The sequence below is a fragment of the Lingula anatina genome, chromosome 6 (genome assembly GCF_051362555.1).
Source record: "Lingula anatina isolate TDL-2025a chromosome 6, LinAna3.0, whole genome shotgun sequence".
Lineage (NCBI taxonomy): Eukaryota > Metazoa > Brachiopoda > Lingulata > Lingulida > Lingulidae > Lingula > Lingula anatina.
This window is the reverse complement of record NC_141772.1, coordinates 23,677,029-23,700,007: the sequence shown is the minus strand read 5'-3', so window position 1 is coordinate 23,700,007 and position 22,979 is coordinate 23,677,029. Positions and strand designations below refer to the sequence as shown.

Genomic DNA, 22,979 nt, shown 5'->3' with positions numbered 1-22,979 from the left:
CTTTCTTTCAGCTTGTTGAAAAGTCCAGACAAGACGGTGAGAGGCAGCTCCTGGAACGCAAGGAGAAACTGATGCTGGAACTGGAGAAACTGAAACAGAGGGTAGACGAGTTCAATGACTACGGGGAGATGGACATGATGGTGCAGTACGTCCAGGACGTCAGAGCTGTGCAGAAGAGGTTGACAGAGGCCGAGGAGGCTATTGAGTGGGTTAACAAGGTAGGCGGTCTAGCTCAGGACAGTGATTTCTTAGCTGGGGTTAAATCAGACCTGCTGAATTTGTTGGCCCTAATTGTCATGACTGATAGAATTTTGAAGGACCAGTTGAAAAATCTGTTCAGTTAGTCCACAGGACTAGCTTTAATTTTAAGATCTGTCATTTTCAGTTTACAGTCAGTTTTGCATAAAGGACTTCTTTTGATCTATTCTGGTTAAAGTTACTGTTAATTTTATTACACCAGTAAATTTAGATATCATTATTAACAGTTTTTAATCCTTCTATCATTGTGAACATTTCAGGAGGAAGTCCTGTATAAATATCCTATCAGTACGTATCCTGACGTGGACGAGATCAAGGTGGCCATTGATCCCTTCCAGAGGCTCTTCAATATTGTCCTCAAGTGGCAGAAAGCCAACAAAAAGTAGGTTTGCTGCTGGTGAACATTTTTTACACCGAAAATAAACTCATTAGCGTAGTCTATAAGTTGCAGGCAGTAGACATGCTCTAATATACTGTTACTAAGAATATTTCATATTTAAAAAAAAAAAAATTTACAGAATGAGTATGATATAATATTATATGTGAGTGATCCTAAACAGAGCCCAGAAAAGCAAGATATTTTGTAACATTTTACTTTTGTTGTAATATTAAAATGTGTTTTATTTTCCCAGGTGGATGGATGGAGCATTCCTGGACCTGAACTCTGAAGCCATCGAGGCCGAAGCTGACGAATACTTCAGAGAAATCTACAAAATACAGAAAGTCTTCAACAACAAACTCAAGAAAATGCTGGCTGAGAAGGAAGAGCGCGACCGCGAGAAGAAGAAGCGGCGTCGTGCGCAGGTGGAGGGAGAGGATGGGGAGAAAAAAGAAGAGGAGGACGAGGACAAAGTGGTGCCCCCTGCTGCCGTAAAGGTGTGCTCCATAGTACAGGAGGAGATGAAAGAGTTCAAGGTGGGTGTCCTGTGGACTGGGCTCTGATGATACACAGTGTTAATAGCTGTAATTAATAACTCTGTTAGGTATTACTAGCAGTGAAAGGGAATGTCTGTTACCCACAGTTGGTCTACCAACAAACATGAGTTTACAAAACCAGGTCCTTTACTTATTACTACATAGTATGAAAAATGATTTCTTGTAGGCATTGAATTATCAATTTATGAAACAGTTGAGAAAGGTGTAATTTGTCATATAAAAGCCTTTTTTGCTGTTTGATTACTTCCACATTTAAGTGCATTTTAAACTCCACCCTTCAGCTAGTGACAAACCTGTACCTGTGATCTGCCATACTCCACTTTGTAAGGGACATGAAGCTAAAATGGCCACTAAAACACTTGTTTTACATCAGTATTTGTTGTTGTTGTTCATCAGTTACATTCTCCCATTTACTATAATCTTCCAGGAGTACATCCCTGTGGTGTCCATCCTCTGTAACCCAGGCATACGTGAACGCCATTGGGCCAAGATGTCTGAAATAGCAGGCTTTGATATCACTCCAGACAGTGGCTCCACCTTGAGGAAAGTTCTCAAACAGAACCTGGATGAGTACATGGAACGCTTTGAGGGGATCTCTGCTGCGGCCACCAAGGTATGGGCAGAAATTATTAGTTTGAAAAGAATTAAAGATTGCAACTAAATCCACTTTTCTTAAGGATGATATTTGATAATATATTTAAATAGATTTGTTCAAGTTGAAAAGTATCAGTATAATTATTATCAGATTACATTATAGTATTGTTATTATTATCTAAAGCCAGATACTTTCCTATAGGAACACTGTTGGAACACTGTAGGAACACTCCCTGGAGAAGACTACAAAATTTCACTACTAAATTCCAACCTCAATATAAGTCCTATATTGTATTATATAATCTTATCAAAACCAAATACTTTCCCCTAAGGAACACTACCCAGAGAAGCCCACATTAAGGATTCAGCTTCAATATAATACCTTTTCTTTTGTGTAGCAATATTATTATTATTACAAATCAAATCTTCTCCCCTCAGGAACACTCCCTTGAGAAGGCCATGTTAAAGATGCAGGAGGAGTGGGCAGACATCAGTTTCAGCCTTACAGCATACAGAGACACTGGGATCAGCATCCTGGCCTCTGTGGACGAGATTCAGACCATGCTGGACGACCAGATTGTGAAGACACAGACCATCAGAGGGTCACCCTTCATTAAGCCTTTTGAGAAAGAAATCAAGGTCCGTATGGGTTAAGGGGTGGTATAGATCTTTGAATGTCTTCTTTCACAAGATATATATTTTGACAAAGTATTACGATATTCAGTGCTCGATTAATTTTGCTATCATTTAAGTGAGCATGGTATTTTGATTAATTGAGTTATGTTAGTAATTTATTTTAATATGAAAAGAAATCTATTTTATTTCTATTTAATGGTGGCCCTGTTAAGTAACACACACCACTCCAAGATATTTTTTATTGTCACTATGACAAAATGAGACTTAATGTTATTAATCTATCTTTCTGTATCTAGAAAATATGACCTGTTTTTCACTCTCTAGGAATGGGAGGACCGTCTGATGCGTATCCAGGAGACAATAGACGAGTGGCTGAAGGTACAGGCACAGTGGCTCTACCTGGAGCCCATCTTCTCCTCCGAGGACATCATGTCACAGATGCCAGAGGAGGGACGGCTTTTCCAGACTGTCGACAGAAACTGGAAGGATGTGATGAAGCACACTGTCAGGGATCCCAAGGTATGGTTTTGGTGGGGTTTTGCTGTGATTTACTTCATACAGGTCTGGCATATGCATTTTAATTAATAACAGTAGTAGAGTGTCATCTTTAGCTTGCATCAAGTTTATAACATCTTTGCCACATGCTAAAGCAATCAAAACATGAAAGATGAGAACTAGAAATCAGGTGAATCCTCCTGCTATTGCCCTAGCTGCTAGAGGCACAAGCTTATTAGATGAACTTGCTCCATTGCCTTCTTTACATTTCATATACTTGGTTTTAAAAAGGCCAATGTATGTAGAATATTTTGCTTCAGGTCTCACTTCTCTTGGCTTTCTACTTAGTATTTTTCTTGTAGTCTGTCTAGATTTTTTCTTGCTCTGCTTCTTTGTCTTATATCTTTTCCTCTCTTTTTTCTCTTCATCTCATAGGTGGACCAGGTAACTATAGCTTTTCTATCTTCTTTGACTTCTCTCTGGTGACTTTTAGTTTTAGCATTACTAACATGGGTCTTGTTAAAATTTTATTGTAATAGTTGTAAGTAAACTGTATACCAATTTCTAGACTTTATAAGTTTTCTCAAGAAAAATATTGTAATAACATGGTTTTAGAAAACAAAGTTGTAAGAAAAAATGTGAAATTGTGAAAAACGGTTATTTTAAAAATTGGGTGCAAACAATTCCACATTATGAATTCTTAGAATTATTGAAATTCAAAAACTCTTGCTCAAAAATCAATTTTTAAGTATCTGAATAATGCCAAAAAGTATCATTTGTACATAAAGATATTGGTAATCTGTATAAATAGAATGTAATGAGCAAATGAGGCAAACAAGTTGTTTTGTTATAAGTGCTATAACCCCTGTTTGTCCATGTCCAGGTGATGGCAGCCACCAGTCTCAATGGACTTCTGGAGAAACTAGTGGACAGCAATGCTCTCCTGGACAAGATCAACAAGGGTTTGAATGCCTACCTGGAGAAGAAGAGATTGTTCTTTCCAAGGTGGGTACTGATTTAGAAATTATATGGGTGTTCATGGCTCTTGGTTGTTTTCTGTAACTACTTGTATTTGCAATCTATAATTAAAAAGAAATTGTTTGGGATATTATCAGAAACATCCTACAAAAATCCTACTAAAGTTGCAGGAGAGATTATGATAGATGATAAGCTAAATTTAGATGCTATGTCTAAACTAAATGAAAATGTTATGTTTGGTACAAAAATGTGTCAAAAAAGTTTAGTTATTTCTGTTTTAATCACGTAATTCCAGGTTCTTCTTCTTATCTAATGATGAAATGCTTGAGATTCTGTCCGAGACTAAAGACCCAACTCGTGTGCAGCCTCACTTGAAGAAATGTTTTGAAGGCATCGCAAAACTAGAATTTGACAAAAGCCTGGACATCCACAGCATGTTCAGCAGTGAGGGGGAGAAAGTCAAACTCAGCGAAGTCATCTCTACGTCTGAGGCAAGAGGCGCCGTGGAGAAATGGCTGCTACAGGTACAGGACACTATGTTGGTCTCCGTGAGGGACGTCATCGCTGACTCTCGCGAGGCCTATGAAACTACGGCCCGTGAAAAGTGGGTCCTGGACTGGCCCGGTCAGGTGGTCCTGGCCGTGTCCCAAATTTTCTGGACCCTGGAGATCCACGAAGCCATTAAAGGGGGTCCGCAGGGTCTTCTGGACTATTGGGAGAAGTTAAAGCAGCAGATGGCCCATATAGTGGATCTAGTCAGAGGAAAACTGACCAAACAGCAGAGGACGACCCTCGGAGCCTTGGTGGTCATTGATGTCCACGCCAGAGATGTGACCAAGGAAATGGCCGACAAAGGTGAGAGAGGGATAGGAAGGTGTTTTACTACAAATACACCACTAAATGATTATGTTTTTGTATATCTTAGTACTTTACTTTGTGATTATTTAAATATTTTATGTTCTGTAATTTTTCTTTTCAATTTCTTTTGTCATATACATAAAATGGTGGTAGTACCTTTATTTAGATGTATCAAAAGTTCTGGAAGAAGAAAATAACTTTAATTTCCTCTTTTCACAGACACAAAAGTCTCTTATGAAATGCATTCAATAAGAAAATAAAATCTGATTTGTCCAATCCCAGGTGTGTCCTCAGAGAATGACTTCCAGTGGCTGGCCCAGCTCAGATATTACTGGATAGATGAAAGGGTCAAGGTCAAGCTGACCAATGCCACGGTCAGTTACGCCAATGAATACCTTGGGAATTCAGCACGGTAAGCAATAGGTGGTTAAACACAAGATATTTTGATATAGATCAATGTAACTACCATGTTCTTTGTATCTTCTGAAATTGATTTATTTACAAGTATATAAGAATATAGACTTGTATTCCTCAGTCAGGGCCAGGTAAATTATATTCTATTAAATAAGTATGAATATTTGTTACTTTATACTCAGTATTCATTTATGTAACAGATATCAGTTCACAAATTATTTATAACTCGTTTGATTACAAATTGTGTATCTGGGACTAAAGATTTGTTTTTTATTTGATTTTCTTCATATTCCACAATTTTTGATTCCAAAGAAATTTCTTAATAAAGAAAGTTATCTCCAATATCCTACATATCTCCATTCCAGTCTTGTGATCACCCCACTGACAGACAGATGTTACCGTACCCTGATAGGGGCGTACCATCTCCACCTGAACGGCGCCCCTGAAGGTCCTGCAGGGACAGGAAAGACAGAGACCACCAAGGATCTCGCCAAGGCCCTGGCGGTGCAGTGTGTGGTCTTCAACTGCTCAGATGGTCTGGATTATATTGCCATGGGGAAGGTAAGGGAGACTGAATCTGAAGTACAGGAAAATAGAATGTGGAAGGGAAATCATCTGAAGCTACTGGACCTTCTAAATTTTGTTTTAATTATGCTAAGTCATGACACTTTGGGATATCTTAGATGATTCCCATTCTGTGGACGGTAACTGTGACTTTCCTTCTGATATTACAAATTCTGTTAAAAGACATAAATACATGTAGAAAGTGTTACAGTATGTATCAATGAAAATTAGTTTATTTTACTCTCATATTATTGAAGTCAATTGTCTTTTCCAGTTCTTCAAAGGTCTTGCCTCAGCAGGTGCCTGGGCATGTTTTGATGAGTTCAACAGAATAGAGCTGGAAGTGTTGTCTGTAGTGGCACAACAGGTAGGGAGGCAACTCTGATACTGTATGTAATAAATCTGAAAATATAAGTTTTATAGATTTTCGTAGACCAAGAGTACTTAATTTTGAGGAAAAAATTTTGAATAGAGATATGTCACATATGTAAAATCCAGAAAATATATATTATGAAATGGTCTGCACTGCAGTTGTACTTGCATATGGTGAGTGTAGTTGATAATTGAAAATAATTAATTTTTTCCAGTCATGACAACAGAAAAAAATGGATTAATAATATATTATTTTTCATGGATGCTTTTTAGACATTTTTATCCTAACCCCCCCTGTCTGTTCCAGATCTTGTGTATCATCAGAGCAGTACAGGGGAATGTTGACACCTTCATATTTGAGGGCACAGAGCTCAAACTGGTCCCCACCTGCTACGTCTGCATCACAATGAACCCTGGGTACGCAGGACGCTCCGAGCTCCCCGACAACCTCAAGGTTCTCTTTAGAACTGTAGCCATGATGGTGCCGGACTACGCCATGATTGGTGAAATTTCCCTCTACTCGTTCGGGTTCTTGGATGCCCGTAACTTGGCAGTGAAGATTGTGACGACATATCGTCTGTGTTCTGAGCAGCTGTCGTCACAGTTCCATTATGATTATGGTATGAGAGCCGTGAAAGCCGTCTTGTCAGCTGCTGGAAATCTCAAGCTCAAATTTCCTGATGAGAATGAAAATATACTGGTAAGCAGAAGAGATAAAAGTGTACAAAGTTTATAAATCAATTTCAGTGACATGTTTTATCCTGTTAATACTTCTTGATAATGTATAACATAATGTGAAATGGACAGTTTTTTAAAAAACCTTTTGTTTCTGCAGTTGATCAACAAAAGCAAAGCATGTGAAATGATAAAAGTATTCTCTTTTATTTTTCTCAGCTGCTGAGGTCCATCATTGACGTTAACCTGCCCAAATTCTTGGCCCACGACATCCCCCTGTTTAACGGTATCATCTCTGATCTGTTCCCCGGGGTCGTCCTGCCCAAGCCAGACTACAAGGTATTCCTAGACGCCGTCTCCACGGTGGCAGAGAAACGCCACATCCAGACCGTGGACTTCTTCCTGGAGAAAGTGATCCAGACTTATGAAATGATGATCGTCAGACACGGGTGAGTAGAGAGTTGTTTAGTTTTTAGAGGAAAAAATATTTGGGTATATGGGTATTTTTTCTTCCACTGTGTTAAGACATAGATATCAGAAATATAGTGACACACACAAAGTTATTGTTTAAAGTTGTTATTTAAGCATGTTTATATTTTAACTAAGAATGTTTTAAAATCTGTATAATTGTATGAATTGTATATGAGTTTTTTTCAGTTATAATAATAAATATGTATGGTGCATTTGAATCAAGGAGTTGAAAAAATTAATTTTCAAACAGACAACATATTATCTGTAATATAATGTCATATCTTTTTCCACAGATTCATGTTGGTTGGAGAACCATTTGGTGGCAAGACGGTGGTCCTCAATGTGCTGGCGGAGGCCATGACACTGCTGAATGAGACGGGACATGAGGAGGAGTATGAGAAGGTCATGTTCAGGGTCATCAATCCCAAGTCCATCACCATGGGGCAGTTGTATGGACAGTTTGACCCTGTCTCCCACGAGGTGAGGTCTCCTGTAGTCAATATCTATCTTGAAAGAGAACTTCTATGTTTTTTCATTAGTTTTATAGTGTTATATCTGTTAACTTTGATTGCTTCCAGGTGACAATTTCTTGATTGATCAAAAAATTATGTAATTGATGTTTACAATTGAATTATAATAACATCATTCTTAGTGCATTTTACAATAAGAATATGCAACACTGATATACCAAAAACGCATTAGTTTCTATAAATGACTAAATTTGCTTTGTTTGTCAAAAGAATTCAATATTTAAGGGCAAGGTAAGGGTAGAGGTCTCTCGTGCACGGTAAATGGTGCAAACATCAGCCGCCCACCATGTGGCTGGTACTTTTTTAAGACACCTCCTATAGATGGCACTGTAGACTGTCTCAGACAAGGGTCACATGACACTTGACCTCCATGAAAACTGACACAGACATTAGACCAATATATTTATTTTATTTAAAAGCATTTGTTTTTATAGCTGGCTAAATTACTTTATTGCACAAATGACTGTATAAACACTTCTCTTGGTAAAAAAAAGAGAACTTTTCTGTTGGGGAAAAATATGGGTTATTTCTGCATGAAGATTCTGTTCTATTCATATTACTGCCTCATCCATCCTACTCCTGTTTTAACTGCACCTGAAGTTTGTGTTTTGTGTTAAAGATATGGAAATAAAGCAATGATAAGATGACAAAATGACAACAGTACTACATTTAGGAGTATATTTTGCAAGAATTAATTTATCCATTTTGTTTGTCCTCTATAAAAAAGGTGCAGTGTGAAGCTAGAGATTTAATATATTAAGCAATTTTGTAGCTACAGATACAGTGTCTTTTAATATACAAGTATTACATATCGTCAAAATTATATACTTCTAAGAAACAAAGATTTATTTTATTTCCAATTTTTGTCATTCAATATTAGACATGTTTTCTAATGAATCAGAGTTATCCCTGTATAACACATTCCTATTTTTCCACCACTTCCAGTGGACAGATGGTATTGTTGCCAACACCTTCAGAGAGTTTGCCTCCACAGACACGCCAGACAGGAAGTGGGTCATCTTTGACGGTCCCGTAGATGCCGTGTGGATTGAGAACATGAACACGGTGCTGGATGACAACAAGAAGCTGTGTCTGATGAGTGGAGAGATCATTCAGATGTCCAACCCCATGAGTCTGATCTTTGAGACCATGGATCTGTCTGTGGCCTCTGTAAGTTGAGTCATTGCTTTCTAGAGACAACTTAGTGGCATCGAGATGAAATATTTTTATGTTAGTAATTTGTGTATTTAGTTATTTTCCACACGTTAATTATAAGTACCAATGAGAAAGTAATTGATCAAGGTCTTCCTAGGTATTAAAACACTACCTATGAAGTTATATCTATTTATTTCAACTAACACAGACATTATAAAACAGTTTTTCCCCTTTCTCTCTCTCACAGCCTGCTACAGTCAGTAGGTGTGGTATGGTGTACCTAGAACCTACCACCCTGGGCTGGAGACCGCTGAGGAAGTCGTGGATGGAGGTTCTCCCTGAGCCCCTCAAGGTGGAGTCGGAGCTGATAGAGGAGATGTTTGAGTGGATGGTGGACCCCTGTCTGGAGTTCATGAGGAAACAGTGCAAGGTATGAATTTTTTTAATGTTCATCAGAGAATGATGTTTTGCAAATGCAATGTGTATTTGATGTGCTTCATCTAATTGAGTCTGGTAGTGATTTGGTGCCAGTAACTGTCTGTGATAGCGGCAGCGTCTTGCTGTATTAAAAATATTTGGAATTTTTGTCACAGAAAGTTATTTTCAAGCATTGCACAATAACTCTTTCATTGTTTTATTTGTTTTTCTCTCTCTATTCCAGGAGTACTGTCCCACTCAGATGGCCAACTTGGTGAAGTCTTTCATGAACTTCATTGACATGTTGATGCATGATGTGGTCAATAAGGAAGATGCCATGGAGAATAAACATATCAGAGGATACCTAGTGGTACGTGGAATATATACACACTCATAGATATCTATGTAGAAAGTATTACAGAAATATATTTGTTATGCTGTATGGAATTTGACTAAAAATTTTGCTTGATTTGAATTATTTCAACTTTTGTCTTGAAAATAGTTTTTAAATGACATTTTTTTTTTCATAATAAGCTTTGAAATTGTTTTTTACAGTAGTTTATAATGGTATGCACCAGCTAACAGCAAAAATTATCATCGGTGATAAAATGCAATATTGTAATACCCTGTTATCAGGATTATCAAAATCAATTTTTATCCTGCATCAACCTAATATTATTTCTCACATTTCTTCCAGAGCACCATCATTTTCTCAGCCGTCTGGTCAATAGGTGGCGTTGCAGACTACGACAGCCGAGCCAAGTTTGATGTTTTCTTCCGTGAGCTTCTGGCAGGCAAGCAGGAAGATAACCCCATCCCTAAGTCCCTGGGGAAGCTGGACATCCCTCTCCCTGACAACGGGATGGTCTATGACTACATGTTTGAGGTAAGGAGAAGATAATACATCCGTATTATTGCTTTAAAATTTGCTAAAGTTTTTTTACAAAGAATGATACAGTTCCAGTCTGAATCTACACTGATTATTCAGTTTTGAAAATCCTAGGACTCTCAATATTTAACAGTTTTTATAAACTAAGGCTTACTAGGTACTTAATGTTATTCATATATTTGTTCTAGTCATTAAGCTCTACTTTTAAAATATGTTCATCAAAGTAACCTACTAGTAATTAACCCCTATAGCAGGTATTACTTATATTGCTAATTTGTCTTGTGATATTTCCAGCAAAAAGCTCGCGGCCAGTGGAGACACTGGAATGACTTTGTCAAAGGCTCTGACCTTCCAGCCAATAAGAAGATCCGTGAGATCTTGGTGCCTACCATGGACACGGTTCGCTACACGTACCTGATGGACCTCTGTATCACACATGAGAAGTAAGTGAAAAAAATGGAGATTATTAAATGAGAAAAGTGACAAAAAAGCGGTTCATGTTAATAACACCATGTACCCATGTACTTGATACTAGCCTGCTGACTTGCAGATACCTGAATCAAATTCACTGTCTGATAGCAAACTTGAAGGCAAAGAATTGTGATTTTGGTGCTGAGGCTTGTCATTATCATACAATTTTGGATGTCTGACTAATTTAATCTTCTTATTAATTTCATAGTGGTTGAGCATGTGTAGGTTTGATAAGTATACTTCGGTTTTAAGATGTATTTTACCATTATTTTCTATGCTTTATGTTATAGTTGTGACAATCAATTATTGATTTCTATTCTTCTCTCTCCCTTCAGACCCATCCTATTTGTTGGCCCCACAGGGACAGGTAAGAGTGCCTACGTCCAGGAGAAGATGATGAACAACTTGTCCAAGGAGAGCTACATGCCGGCCTTTGTCAACTTCTCTGCTCAGACCAGCGCCAATCAGACACAGGTACGCAGGATTTCATTGCTGAATCTGGTCATGTGTTTTAATATGATTAAAGAAATGATGGCATAAGTAGTGACAAATGTTTAGTTATTTATTTTTAGGTTTTTTTTCATAAATTTTTTTATTAAATTATCATGTGTAATATTTCAGTGTTGGTACTTGCATAGTGTAGATTGTTAAAAGTATTCTGCACATTTGATATATTTGAATCTCACTGATACATCACAATGAAAGCAAATTATCATCAAGTTTCCACTTTAGCCATTTTATCAGAAGAAGTATGCAACTTTGGAAATCATAAATAAACAATATTTTAACCAGCTGCTATATTTCTTATTCCAGTTCATCATCATGTCCAGGCTTGACAAGAGGAGGAAGGGTGTGTTTGGACCCCAGGTTGGGAAGAAGGCCGTCATCTTCGTAGATGACTTGAACATGCCCCAGAAGGAGATCTACGGAGCTCAGCCTCCCATTGAGTTACTGAGGCAGTTCTTTGATCACGGGAACTGGTAAGGGGGGTTATTAAGATTTTTTTTAACAACTTCATAATTGTTTTTAGTGAACTTGTTTTTCCTTGCTATATTGGTTTGATACCTTGCAGTTCTTTTATTTTTTAATTTTAAGAATTTATCTACATTTGTTTGGCAACAGGTAGGTGGTGTTTTGAAACTACTATATAGAAGCAAGAAAATGTACTTAGGGGAAAGATAGTTTGTATTGAATAATTACTTTTTACACATATTTTTTAGCCACAGTGTCTGATTAATGCAGTGGCTTTTCTTTGTTTTACTTCAAACAGAGATGAGACTGGTATGGTACAAAATTCTGCATAAATTCTGCATACATACACGCCCATGTGGTAAACATTTTTGCCTCTTGATTTTTCCTAGGTATGACTTGAAAGACACCACAAAGATTGTCTTGATTGAACTACTTTTCCTGGCAGCCATGGGTCCCCCTGGTGGCGGGCGAAATGAAGTAACTCCCAGATTCATGAGACATTTCAACATTGTTGGCATCACGCCTTTTAATGATGAAACTATGACCAAGATATTCTCTGCTCTGTTGACTACATATTTGAGGGTAGGTACAAGATAGTGGTCTTGAATTTTGTGCACCTGTTTTGTTTCATGCAGAGTACTTTCCTGTTGTCCTGTCATGAGCAAAGTGTTAACTTGAGAGATACCATAAACATAAGGGGCAAATTATAAAACATTATAATATCTCTACATGCTGAAATGTAACCCCAAATGATTGTAAAAAAAATCAAAGTCAAATTCTTTCCTTTCCAGAGACAAGAATTCCCGCCAGATTTCTTTGCCACGGGCAACCAGATCGTCCACGCGACGCTGGACATCTACAAGGCAGCCATGCAGAACCTGCTGCCGACACCGGCCAAGTCGCACTACCTGTTTAACCTGCGTGACTTTTCCAGGGTGGTGCTGGGAATTTGTCTGATCAAGAAGACGGAGGTCGAGAACAAGAGGGTCATGATCAGGTGGGGTCATGGTGGTTGAATAAATAGGTCACTCAATTAGGTCACTGAAAAAAATATACTTTTGAATACCATGAATTATTGGTGCACAAGAAGTTATTTAATTCGATTTTGTCAGAGAGATAATAGAGGGAAATAACTTGCCTATGAGGCATATTTTGAAATAAAATGAATTGCTATATGCAAAAGTGTATCAAATGAGACAAGACAGGGAAAGATAAATAGCAGGGGTACATTAAATTTTTTTTTAATTGAAAAAATACTTTAATTTCCTTTAATATTCCCATCATTCCAGACTGTGGGTCCACGAGGTGATGAGGGTGTTCTATGACCGTCTCATTGATGACAAAGACAGAGCGTGGCTCTTCAAGTAAGTCACCAACATAGCTTCAACATGTAGATAAATATAGTCATATTTAGGGAATTTCATAAATAGAACTGATTTAGTGAAAAAAATTATGGATGTTCATGGTACATTTTTCATTGAAAATTGTATGAGTTTTTTGTTATTGTTAAAAAAAAGACAGTAATATGTTGTTTAAAAAAGCATGTTATACCAGTTGTAAGTGGGTTGTTATAAATATGCTCTTTTATTTAACAGGATTGTAGGAGAGATGGTAAAAGACCACTTCAAGGAGAGCATGGATGCAGTGTTTGAACACCTGGCTAATGGGGGGCAGGGAGGAAAGGTAATTTCTCTGATGGAATATAAAAATCATCTTCATCTTTAAAACAGTGATTTGGTGATATTCCCATTTTTTTCAATCAAACAGTTATTCCCCTCTGTAGAAAGAACAATTTGAAATATAAATCCCCCCCTTTCGGCATACAACTTGTGTTGTGGAGACAACCAGTCACACACCTCATGTTCATGACTTGCAGACAGGTGATAGATATTTATCAGCCAACAACTTTTCCCCTCCTGTTTACTGCTATGAATTTGCATTTTCAAAAGTCAATTTGATCAAAATGTTACATCAGATTTTGTGACAAAAATTGTTGTTGTGGTAACAGAAACTGCTGTAAAAGACAACCATGTCTTAGAGTGAATTCCCAGCCTTTCCGTAATTTGTTAATCTTTATTCTCCAGCTCGCAGAGTCAGACCTGCGTAGTCTTATGTTTGGTGACTACATGAACCCTGACGCAGACGCGGAGGATCGTGTGTACCAGGAGGTGTCCTCCCTGGATACCTTCTACACTATAGCAGAGGGTGCCCTGGAGGAGTACAACCAGACACATAAGAATAGAATGGACCTGGTCATCTTCAGGTGAACCATCTTTGATTTTTGGTTCATTTTCTTTCTTCTTAATCCAAGCTTCAGAGATGTATTTGTTGTAATGTGTACATTGAATGTTTGATATGAGCTTGCTGGTTAATATATATGGTATTAATAAATGCTATTGTGCACCACATGGGTAAACAGACAGTTTGATGGTCACAAAAAAACTTGTATAAATGCTTAGTAAACTAGACGTTTACACAGTTTACCTTTATTGGTGATGAGTGCTTTATTTGACCATCAAGGTCAAAGTACACCTTAATTCTTAACAACCCTCCCTTCAACTCTCCCCCAGGTATGCGTTGGAGCACCTGTCTCGTATCAGCCGTATCCTGCGTGTGCCAGGTGGAAATGCTCTCCTGGTGGGTGTGGGAGGTAGTGGACGCCAGTCACTGACCAGACTGGCCACTGCTATGGCTGGCTACGGACTCTTCCAGCCAGAGATCTCCAAGAACTATGGCACACAGGAGTGGAGGGAGGACCTCAAGGTTAGAGCACTTCTTATTTATTTATTTATTTATTTATTTATTTATTTATTTATTTATTTCTGTAGGCCCTTAAAACAATTTTGCAGTCACTGAAAAATTTTTTAAAGAGTTTCAAGAGGGATTTTTGTCCATTTGTAAACAGTTATGTATAAAATAAAACCTGTCTATTAATTCTGTGCATCAGATTTAGAATATAAAAAGATAAATCAATAAAGTGAAACAATATGGTGACACATGTTTCACAAATCCTATTTCCCCCTCCTGCAGACTGTCCTGAAGAAGGCCGGTGGAGAGGGCAAGCCTACCACGTTCCTGATCACAGACTCTCAGATCAAACAAGAGTCCTTCCTAGAGGACATAGATGGCCTGCTTAATGCTGGGGAGGTGCCCAACCTCTTCCCTCCTGATGAGAAGGCAGAACTGATGGAGGTAGAACACTGTTACTGTTGTTGATCTCAGTTTGCGTGTTTTGTGTATATGTGTATCTGCCTGTGCAGATATGTGTGTGTATGCATGTTTGTGCATATGTGTGCATAAATGTGTATTAAGTATTTAAGAGCACTTTGTCATTTTCTTAACCTATATTTTCAGTACAAGTATTATGATGAATGTGCATTTCTTGTACAGAAATAATTAAATGAAAAGATATTATGAATGTACAAGCTCATTCAGATATTTTAACTAACCAATATATTTATCTCATTTTAGCTGGTCAGACCTGCTGCTCAAGCCGGTGACAAAAACGCCGAGTTCACTCCACTTGCCTTGTTTGCCTTCTTCGTCAACCGCTGCCGCGAAAATCTCCACATCGTCATCGCCTTCAGTCCAATCGGAGACGCCTTCCGTAACCGTCTTCGCCAATTCCCGTCCCTCATTAACTGCTGCACAATCGACTGGTTCCAGCCATGGCCGGAAGACGCACTGGAGAGAGTGGCCTCCAAGTACCTGGAGGTCCTAGACATTGAAGAGGACTGGAAGAAGGAGATTGTCACCATCTGTAAAAGTTTTCACACCAGTGCCGCTGATCTCTCTGCAAGGTGGGCAGGGGGACTTCATTCACTTTTGTTGGCTTTTGATTTTGGATGGGACTTTTGTTTTCTGTTTTGTTTTTTACAGCAGTAATGATTTTATTTATTCTGTTTAAAAAACATACGAAAGGAAAGATTTCATTCAAGTTGCCACAACATGTCACAGCTCTGATGGCAATTTTCTTTCTTTTCTAACTATCACAATTTTAATCATCCAATTTTTATCTTCAGTTTCCTGGAGCAGCTTGGCAGACACAATTACGTGACCCCGACCTCATACCTGGAGCTGATCTACTCCTTCAAGAACCTGCTCACCTCCAAACAGGACACCACCATGAAGGCCAAGAGGAGGTACGAAGTGGGGCTGGAGAAACTGGCCTTTGCTGCCTCTCAGGTGAGGATAATATGATGAAATTAAGTTTATTATAATTAGCTTTGTAAAAGAAGAGTGGGAAGATGAAATTAAGAGGAAAAATCATGGAAAATTGGATTAGTTTATGAAGTGTGTTGTAGTTTGCAGATCAACTGGCCATGGTAACCCATCTTTGGTGCTAGTGAAACATTTCTACGGCTAATCAAAATTTTATTTGAAATGAGATTTCTATTTCTGTTTGAAAGAAAATAGCAAATAATTGTTTGCTTTGCCAGGTTGCTGACATGCAAAAGGAGCTAGAAGAGCTTCAGCCACAGCTGGCTGTTGCTGCCGAGGAAAACGCCAAGATGATGGTCATCATCCAGAAAGAATCCGTAGAAGTTGAGGAGACCAGTATCAAAGTGAAGGCAGACGAGGAAGTGGCTAACGAGCAAGCCACGGCTGCCAAGGCTCTTAAAGAAGAATGTGAGGGTGACTTGGCCGAAGCTATCCCTGCTTTGGAGGCGGCCATTTCTGCCTTGAATACTCTCAAACCAGCAGACATTACGATTGTGAAGTCGATGAAGAATCCTCCCGCTGGTGTGAAACTTGTGATGGAGGGCGTTTGTGTCATGAAAGAGATCAAACCAGAGAAAATAAACGACCCTGGCGGCTCAGGAAAGAAGATTCTTGACTACTGGGGACCTTCCAAGAAACTTCTTGGTGACATGAATTTCCTGAATATGTTGAAGGAATATGACAAGGATAATATTCCAGTGAGTTATCACTTTGTTTAAAGCTTAATCTCAATCATTCATATATGATGTAAAGATGTTTATGATTAAGATATTATTTGATTGTTTGTAAAAATAAAGTCATTGAATAGCAGTTTAACCAATAGAACTCAAAAGTATTATACCTTAAAACTTCAGCTGTAGCATGAAGCATTTTCTGTTTTAAGGTTGCTGTTATGACCAAAATCAGAAAAGAATACTGCACCAACCCCGAGTTTGACCCCGTCAAAGTTGCCAAGGCCTCCTCGGCTGCCGAGGGTCTCTGCAAGTGGATCCTGGCTCTGGAGATCTACGACCGCGTGGCCAAAGTGGTGGCCCCCAAGAAAGCCAAACTGGCCGAGGCAGAGTCTGAATTGGCCACCACCATGGGTATCTTGAACACCAAGCGGGCAGAGCTGAAGGCGGTCCAGGATCGGTTGGCGAACCTTAACAAGAGCTTCCAGGAGATGACAGACAAGAAGGCAAAGCTGGAGTTTGAGGTGGACCTGTGTGGGAAGAAGCTGGTGCGCGCCAAGAAGCTGATTGGTGGATTAGGAGGCGAAAAGGACAGGTGGGTGTGGCAATTAAAAAACGTGTAACCGTTGCATAAATCTTTGTTTTACAATAAGTATATACACAATTTCAAGATTTTTATTTGGGGGCTTACAAGGTGATTACTATGACCATGATGATGTAATCATGTCTTAGCAGATGTAAGAAGCCCAAATATAACTTCAGAAAGTGTATGTATATATTAATTCAGCTTTCAGTGTAAAATTTTCATAAACTTGATGAAACAATGATGAAACAACCTGGAAAGACATAATGTGTTTGTTTTTTTTTAGTAGATATTGAGACTGTATTTAACAAATAACCTCCCATGTGTTCCAGATGGACCCAAGCTGCTGCCAACCTCCAGAACATCTACGACAACCTGGCTGGTGATGTGCTGATATCAGCCGGGGTTGTGGCTTATCTTGGACCATTCACGTCTGCCTTCAGGGACAGACAAACTGCATTGTGGGTCAAGACTTGCACAGTAAGTGTCCTACCCTTAGATATGAAATTTAATAAAAGATAAAGACTGATGATATGTTGATTGGGTTGACAGTTGGTCTACAGGAAGCTAAAAATATAATTTTGTTGACTGAGATTGATCTTTATTATTTCAGTCTTAATTATTCCAGTTATTGACCAAAAGGGTATTTTAATTGGCAATATCTGTTGTAATTACCTTTTTTAAATCTGTTCTGTGGTAACTTAAACAAAGATTCACCAGTGGCAATACTCCATCAGACACTGAAGGTTTCACTTCAATTTTGTCTGCAGGAGAAGAAGATTCCATGCACCCAGGAGTTCTCCCTGACCAAGATTCTTGGTGAACCAATCAAAATTCAGGCGTGGAACATCGCGGGTCTCCCCAAGGACAGCTTCTCCATTGATAACGGTGTTATTGTGGCCAACTCCCGGAGATGGTGAGAGACACATATATACTTCACTGTATAATGATAAAAAGTTGTGATAATTAGAAAATGATTAAAAATATATTGTTGCATTTAAAGAGTATTATGATACAGTTAACTAATTCTTTAATGCTGTGTGACATTTGTTTTAAAAATAAAATTTAGTAGTGATTTTGGAAGATTATTAAAGGTATTGAAAGCATGATTATTTATGTGTGCTATCATCCCAAGGTAATTTAGTGGTGCCAGTGCAATATATACGTTGAATGTTGAACTTATTGATTCATCCATATATTATCAGTGGTTTTTAACTCACCCCCCCTTTACCCCAGGCCCCTGATGATAGACCCCCAGGGCCAGGCCAACAAATGGATCAAGAACAGTGAGAAGGACAACCACCTTGGCGTCATCAAGCTGACGGACTCCGACTACATCCGTAACCTGGAGAACAGCATCCAGTTCGGATACCCTCTTCTACTGGAGAATGTCGGAGAGGAGCTGGACCCGTCGCTGGAGCCTCTGCTGCTGAAGCAGACCTTTAAACAAGGTATGGAGAGAGAGTACAGAGTCTGTTAAGGCGTTAACAACAGCTTGAAGTGCACTAGTCCTTATGTTTAGACCTGTTTTATGTTGAATGCATCTTCAACATGGACTCATACTGCACATTCTTTTTTGCATAGAGTTTCAAAACTTCATTTATTTATTTATTTATATTTTTGGCTCAATAAGGATTATATGTCTTTTCATCAATTCATTGTTTATTGGCATTAAAGGATTAAATTTCACCAAAGACAGCCAGTCTGTTGAATTTTATCAAAATTTCTCTATTGTGAGTTCAGCAATACATGTATAAGTTGCAAGTGTCTTTTATTTAGTTTAACTAAACTAAGTTCTTGGAGTGAATGTCATTAAGCTTTGCAACATGCATGCTTGTATATGCCAATTAACCATTGGCATTTAAGCTTTTGATACTAACCACTTGTTTGTTAAACTGCATGCTTATCTGTTTGCATTCTAGACTTACATGTTTGTTTGTTTGTTCTTTCATATTGCTGTATGAATCACAGATTTTTATTTCAAACAAGTGACTTGTCTACGATTTGAACGTTGACAATTTTGAACTTTGCTCTCAGTCGTCTCTGCACATTGTTTTATCCAATTACTCAGTGTTTTCTGTTGTATGTATTTTAATAGCTGCACGTGATATTATCACCTCACTGCAAATGTTCTTGTTTTAAAGTTCTTGGTGGCATTAGTAAGTATAATGGCTCACCCATACATGTACTTTATCATCTAGGTGGAGGGGTTATACTTCTTATGGTCATTACAATTATCCTATCTACAACTTGGGTCTGTTTTACCTGTATAAATCTCTTATCTCTTAAAATTCTCATATCTACTAATCCTGCATGATGTTCTTGGTCCCCATACTTAATACTTCTGCATGATTTTAATTTTCTATATTTCACTGACACAACTACTTTGTGGTTCTTTGGTATCCAAACTTCCTTTGCATGAATCCGAAAAGTTTTTCCCTCAAAAACTGAACCTGCCTAGCTCATATTTGAAATATAATGTCTCCTGAACTTTATCAGAAATACAACATATCCAGTGATGATTTATACATATTAGTTTAAGATGAAATGGCAAAAACTAGTTGCAATAGAAATTGATTATATCTTAAAATATATGTAGTAAGATTTTGCATCATTTATTGCAATATTCTTAAATGCACGAAATAGCTAGAAATGCTTCATAGTTAGAAGTGGGCGTAGTTTCACAATTTTATATAATTTATCTTCCTGACTTGTGAAATTTCCAATTAGACAAAGATTAATTTCTTGTTGGAATTATAAGATACCTTAATTAAAAGTAACTGAATATAAAACTGTCCCTAGATATAGAATGAGGCTATATCTCTCCACTGTCTCTCGGGCTGGTATAAAACTGCTTAATATACAGGGCTCACCTGAATTTAAATTTAGTACATTCTATATGAACATAAAATGACATGGCATTTTTTAATGCAAAGGCTACATTTCTTTACATGATGTTTTGTGGGCAGACTTTTTAAGATTACTTAAAAGGGGTTGGAATTTAATTAATGTATCTATAAAAAGAGAGATCAAGCAAGTTGTCATCAATTTATAGAAATCCATAAGGTTCAGCCTCCTTTTGAGATTTTTTCAGTACTGTTTATTATATTTTTCATCATGTTGAATAATTGGGATTATTTGATATTATTTGTTAAGCAATTATGAATAGATGTTATGATATACAATAATTTTACATGATGACAGACAGTAAATAAAAATGATAAAGACTGCATCTGAAGTCATAATTAAAACATGGTATATGTATTTCCCTGTAGGTGGCGTTGACATGATCCGTCTTGGTGAGAATGTGATAGAGTACAGCAAGGACTTCCGCTTCTACATCACAACCAAGCTGCGTAACCCCCATTATCTGCCAGAGGTCGCCACCAAGGTGTCGCTGCTCAACTTCATGATCACCCCAGAGGGGCTGGAAGATCAGCTGCTGGGTATCGTGGTCGCCAAAGAAAGGTAAAAGGCCATTCCACACCATATGCTGTTTAGCCGAAGATTTTTAAAAAATCATTCTACTATTGTTTCAGACTTCTGTAAATGTACATACATTGAAACGAACTGTAATATAATTTTATTCAAGTTATTTTTGGGACCATTTGCCTTGACAACAAAGTTGATTGCAATCAATTTTGTTGCCAAGGCAACTTTTGGATAATTGTGCAATTGAGTGGATATTTTGCAATTGGCATTCCTATTGTCTGATTGGCTGTCAAGATATACCGACAGATTTTGACCGTGCATACTGTAGTCTTCTGTACTTATAAAAATGTCTGATCTTTCCATTCATCTAGGCCAGAGTTGGAGGAAGAAAGGCAGAGTTTGATCAAGACCAGCGCTGCCAACAACCGTCAGCTGAAGGAGGTAGAGGACAAGATTCTACACACTCTGTCAGCCTCTGAGGGCAACATTCTGGAAGACGAGTCCGCCATTCAGATCTTAGACTCCTCCAAGATTCTTTCAGATGAGATCTCTAAGAAGCAAAAGGTAGGAATATTTTGCGAAATGTTGTATGTTTTTTTCACAAAAGAAAAATGATATTTTAAATCCAGAATGAATTACTGTTTAGCTACTAGAAAAAGTTTTGTAAGTTGATGTGGACACTGCCATCTGTGGGAGAGAGAGAGAGAGAACTTTTACCATTTTCTAATGGTCACAAATATTTTTGTCACTAATATTTATGTCTTTGTTTTATTATTATTTTTTTTTTATGTTTTATGAGACCAAGTGCTTAAATTATATCATATGGTATATGTTTTTTTTTTTTTTTTTTCAATTTAAACCAATTTGAACATGATTTCTACATTACATAACAATACCATACATTGATATCCAGATCGCAGAGGAAACAGAGAAGAAAATCGAGGCGTCTCGTGTGGGCTACCAGCCCATCGCCAAACACTCTGCCAACCTGTTCTTCTCCATTGCTGATCTGCCCAACATAGACCCCATGTACCAGTACTCACTGATGTGGTTTGTTAACCTCTACATTAACTCCATACAGGACAGGTGAGAGGGGCGTGGCCTGGTACTGATATCAGATGTTACTTTTTACTTGCGAATTTATAAATTGTTAGGAGGTTTTTAAAATTGTTCTGCTTTAAATAGACATCCATTTAGACGAATACATAAATGTAGAGTTAGGATGTGAGTTAAACTTGATATTAAGCTCTGAATAATTTCTGCTTTAAAGAGTAGATACATTTAAGAAGAATGTAAAAAAACAGATTTTTAAGTAATTTTCAGTATATTATGAAACGTATTATCTTATTTATTTATTATTATTTTTTTTTTTTTGTCATAAGCATGTATTTCATATTACTAAAAGGTGTGAAATGTTACCATTCTCTTGTTCCAGTTATAATTCATCTGTTTCTTATCAGATGAAAGTAATTTTCATGTCTCATCTGCCATTGTCTAGTATTTCAAGCTGGTTTGTCTTGATTGAAATAGCTAGAGAAAATGACATGGAGGCCCAAATGTCAGTTAGATCTTGTGTTGTATTTTGCATGAATATTTGCAAGTAGCTGATTTCTAGAATATTTATAAGAAAAGTAAATGTATGTAATATTTTCAAACAATTTTTGGGGCACTTCCCTCTTTATTTTGTAGAACTAGCTGGTATGCAATATTTGTGTATCGTTTTTTCTATCAGTCATTGGAAAAATAACGGAAAGCTGTGTATAAGATGAAAAGGATATTTTTTAAATAATTAATTAACCTTTTCAGCAATTTTGTGAGGAATTTACAGTCAAAATATTATACAAGAGTGGAATAATAGCTGTGCATTTTGCAGTGGCTGGCTTCATCATATGCTATTTATTTCAGCAATAAATCGAAGATCTTAGAAAAGCGCATACGCTATCTCAGAAACCACTTTGAGTACAACTTGTACGCCAATGTGTGCCGATCCTTGTTTGCAAAAGACAAGCTGGTCTTCTCATTTTATATGTGTGCTAATTTGGAATTGTAAGTACTCAGAATGAGATGTGAAGAGGAGGAAGTAGATGGATGGAGCATACATGTAGCTGCTAGAATTTGATTTCATCCCTAGCTACCCAGCATGCATCCTTCAAAATGGCATCCAAATCTGCATTTTTTACTTTCAGTGCTTGCGTATGTATAGAAATTACCAGAATGGCAAATTGGAATGTATATATAAGCATTCTTCCTTACAGTTTGTTCCCCACTTCCGTAGAATTGAGAGTCTAGATCAGCAGATATTAGTTTAGGGGTTACAGTAGAAACCCTCCCTACCCAGCATGCCTGCTTTAATACAATTCCCCAAGCCTGCATTCTTATTTTCAGTG

General features: G+C 37.7%; 1 protein-coding gene across 4 annotated transcripts in view; it reads left to right on the top strand.

Moving 5' to 3' along the window:
• The window catches only part of LOC106156472 (dynein axonemal heavy chain 12), a 43,975-nt gene that overhangs the window by 7,279 nt on the left and 13,717 nt on the right, over positions 1 to 22,979 (top strand). Inside the window, exons 15-54 of one of the 4 annotated variants that reach the window (XM_087014761.1) lie at positions 12 to 218; positions 519 to 640; positions 891 to 1,173; positions 1,622 to 1,807; positions 2,227 to 2,427; positions 2,749 to 2,943; positions 3,803 to 3,924; positions 4,193 to 4,752; positions 5,038 to 5,167; positions 5,535 to 5,730; positions 6,008 to 6,100; positions 6,413 to 6,805; positions 7,000 to 7,229; positions 7,545 to 7,731; positions 8,727 to 8,951; positions 9,184 to 9,366; positions 9,598 to 9,723; positions 10,051 to 10,239; positions 10,537 to 10,685; positions 11,049 to 11,187; positions 11,527 to 11,693; positions 12,075 to 12,267; positions 12,477 to 12,682; positions 12,975 to 13,049; positions 13,281 to 13,368; positions 13,770 to 13,948; positions 14,256 to 14,448; positions 14,716 to 14,877; positions 15,157 to 15,485; positions 15,708 to 15,870; positions 16,125 to 16,604; positions 16,790 to 17,172; positions 17,493 to 17,640; positions 17,931 to 18,076; positions 18,397 to 18,611; positions 19,305 to 19,319; positions 20,436 to 20,628; positions 20,964 to 21,156; positions 21,506 to 21,678; positions 22,498 to 22,638. In XM_087014761.1, the coding sequence (XP_086870887.1) occupies positions 12 to 218; positions 519 to 640; positions 891 to 1,173; positions 1,622 to 1,807; positions 2,227 to 2,427; positions 2,749 to 2,943; positions 3,803 to 3,924; positions 4,193 to 4,752; positions 5,038 to 5,167; positions 5,535 to 5,730; positions 6,008 to 6,100; positions 6,413 to 6,805; positions 7,000 to 7,229; positions 7,545 to 7,731; positions 8,727 to 8,951; positions 9,184 to 9,366; positions 9,598 to 9,723; positions 10,051 to 10,239; positions 10,537 to 10,685; positions 11,049 to 11,187; positions 11,527 to 11,693; positions 12,075 to 12,267; positions 12,477 to 12,682; positions 12,975 to 13,049; positions 13,281 to 13,368; positions 13,770 to 13,948; positions 14,256 to 14,448; positions 14,716 to 14,877; positions 15,157 to 15,485; positions 15,708 to 15,870; positions 16,125 to 16,604; positions 16,790 to 17,172; positions 17,493 to 17,640; positions 17,931 to 18,076; positions 18,397 to 18,611; positions 19,305 to 19,319; positions 20,436 to 20,628; positions 20,964 to 21,156; positions 21,506 to 21,678; positions 22,498 to 22,638 (7,958 nt within the window). The remainder of the gene's footprint in view (positions 1 to 11; positions 219 to 518; positions 641 to 890; positions 1,174 to 1,621; positions 1,808 to 2,226; positions 2,428 to 2,748; positions 2,944 to 3,802; positions 3,925 to 4,192; positions 4,753 to 5,037; positions 5,168 to 5,534; positions 5,731 to 6,007; positions 6,101 to 6,412; positions 6,806 to 6,999; positions 7,230 to 7,544; positions 7,732 to 8,726; positions 8,952 to 9,183; positions 9,367 to 9,597; positions 9,724 to 10,050; positions 10,240 to 10,536; positions 10,686 to 11,048; positions 11,188 to 11,526; positions 11,694 to 12,074; positions 12,268 to 12,476; positions 12,683 to 12,974; positions 13,050 to 13,280; positions 13,369 to 13,769; positions 13,949 to 14,255; positions 14,449 to 14,715; positions 14,878 to 15,156; positions 15,486 to 15,707; positions 15,871 to 16,124; positions 16,605 to 16,789; positions 17,173 to 17,492; positions 17,641 to 17,930; positions 18,077 to 18,396; positions 18,612 to 19,304; positions 19,320 to 20,435; positions 20,629 to 20,963; positions 21,157 to 21,505; positions 21,679 to 22,497; positions 22,639 to 22,979) is intronic. The other 3 variants (XM_087014763.1, XM_087014760.1, XM_087014762.1) reach the window with 3 other exon arrangements.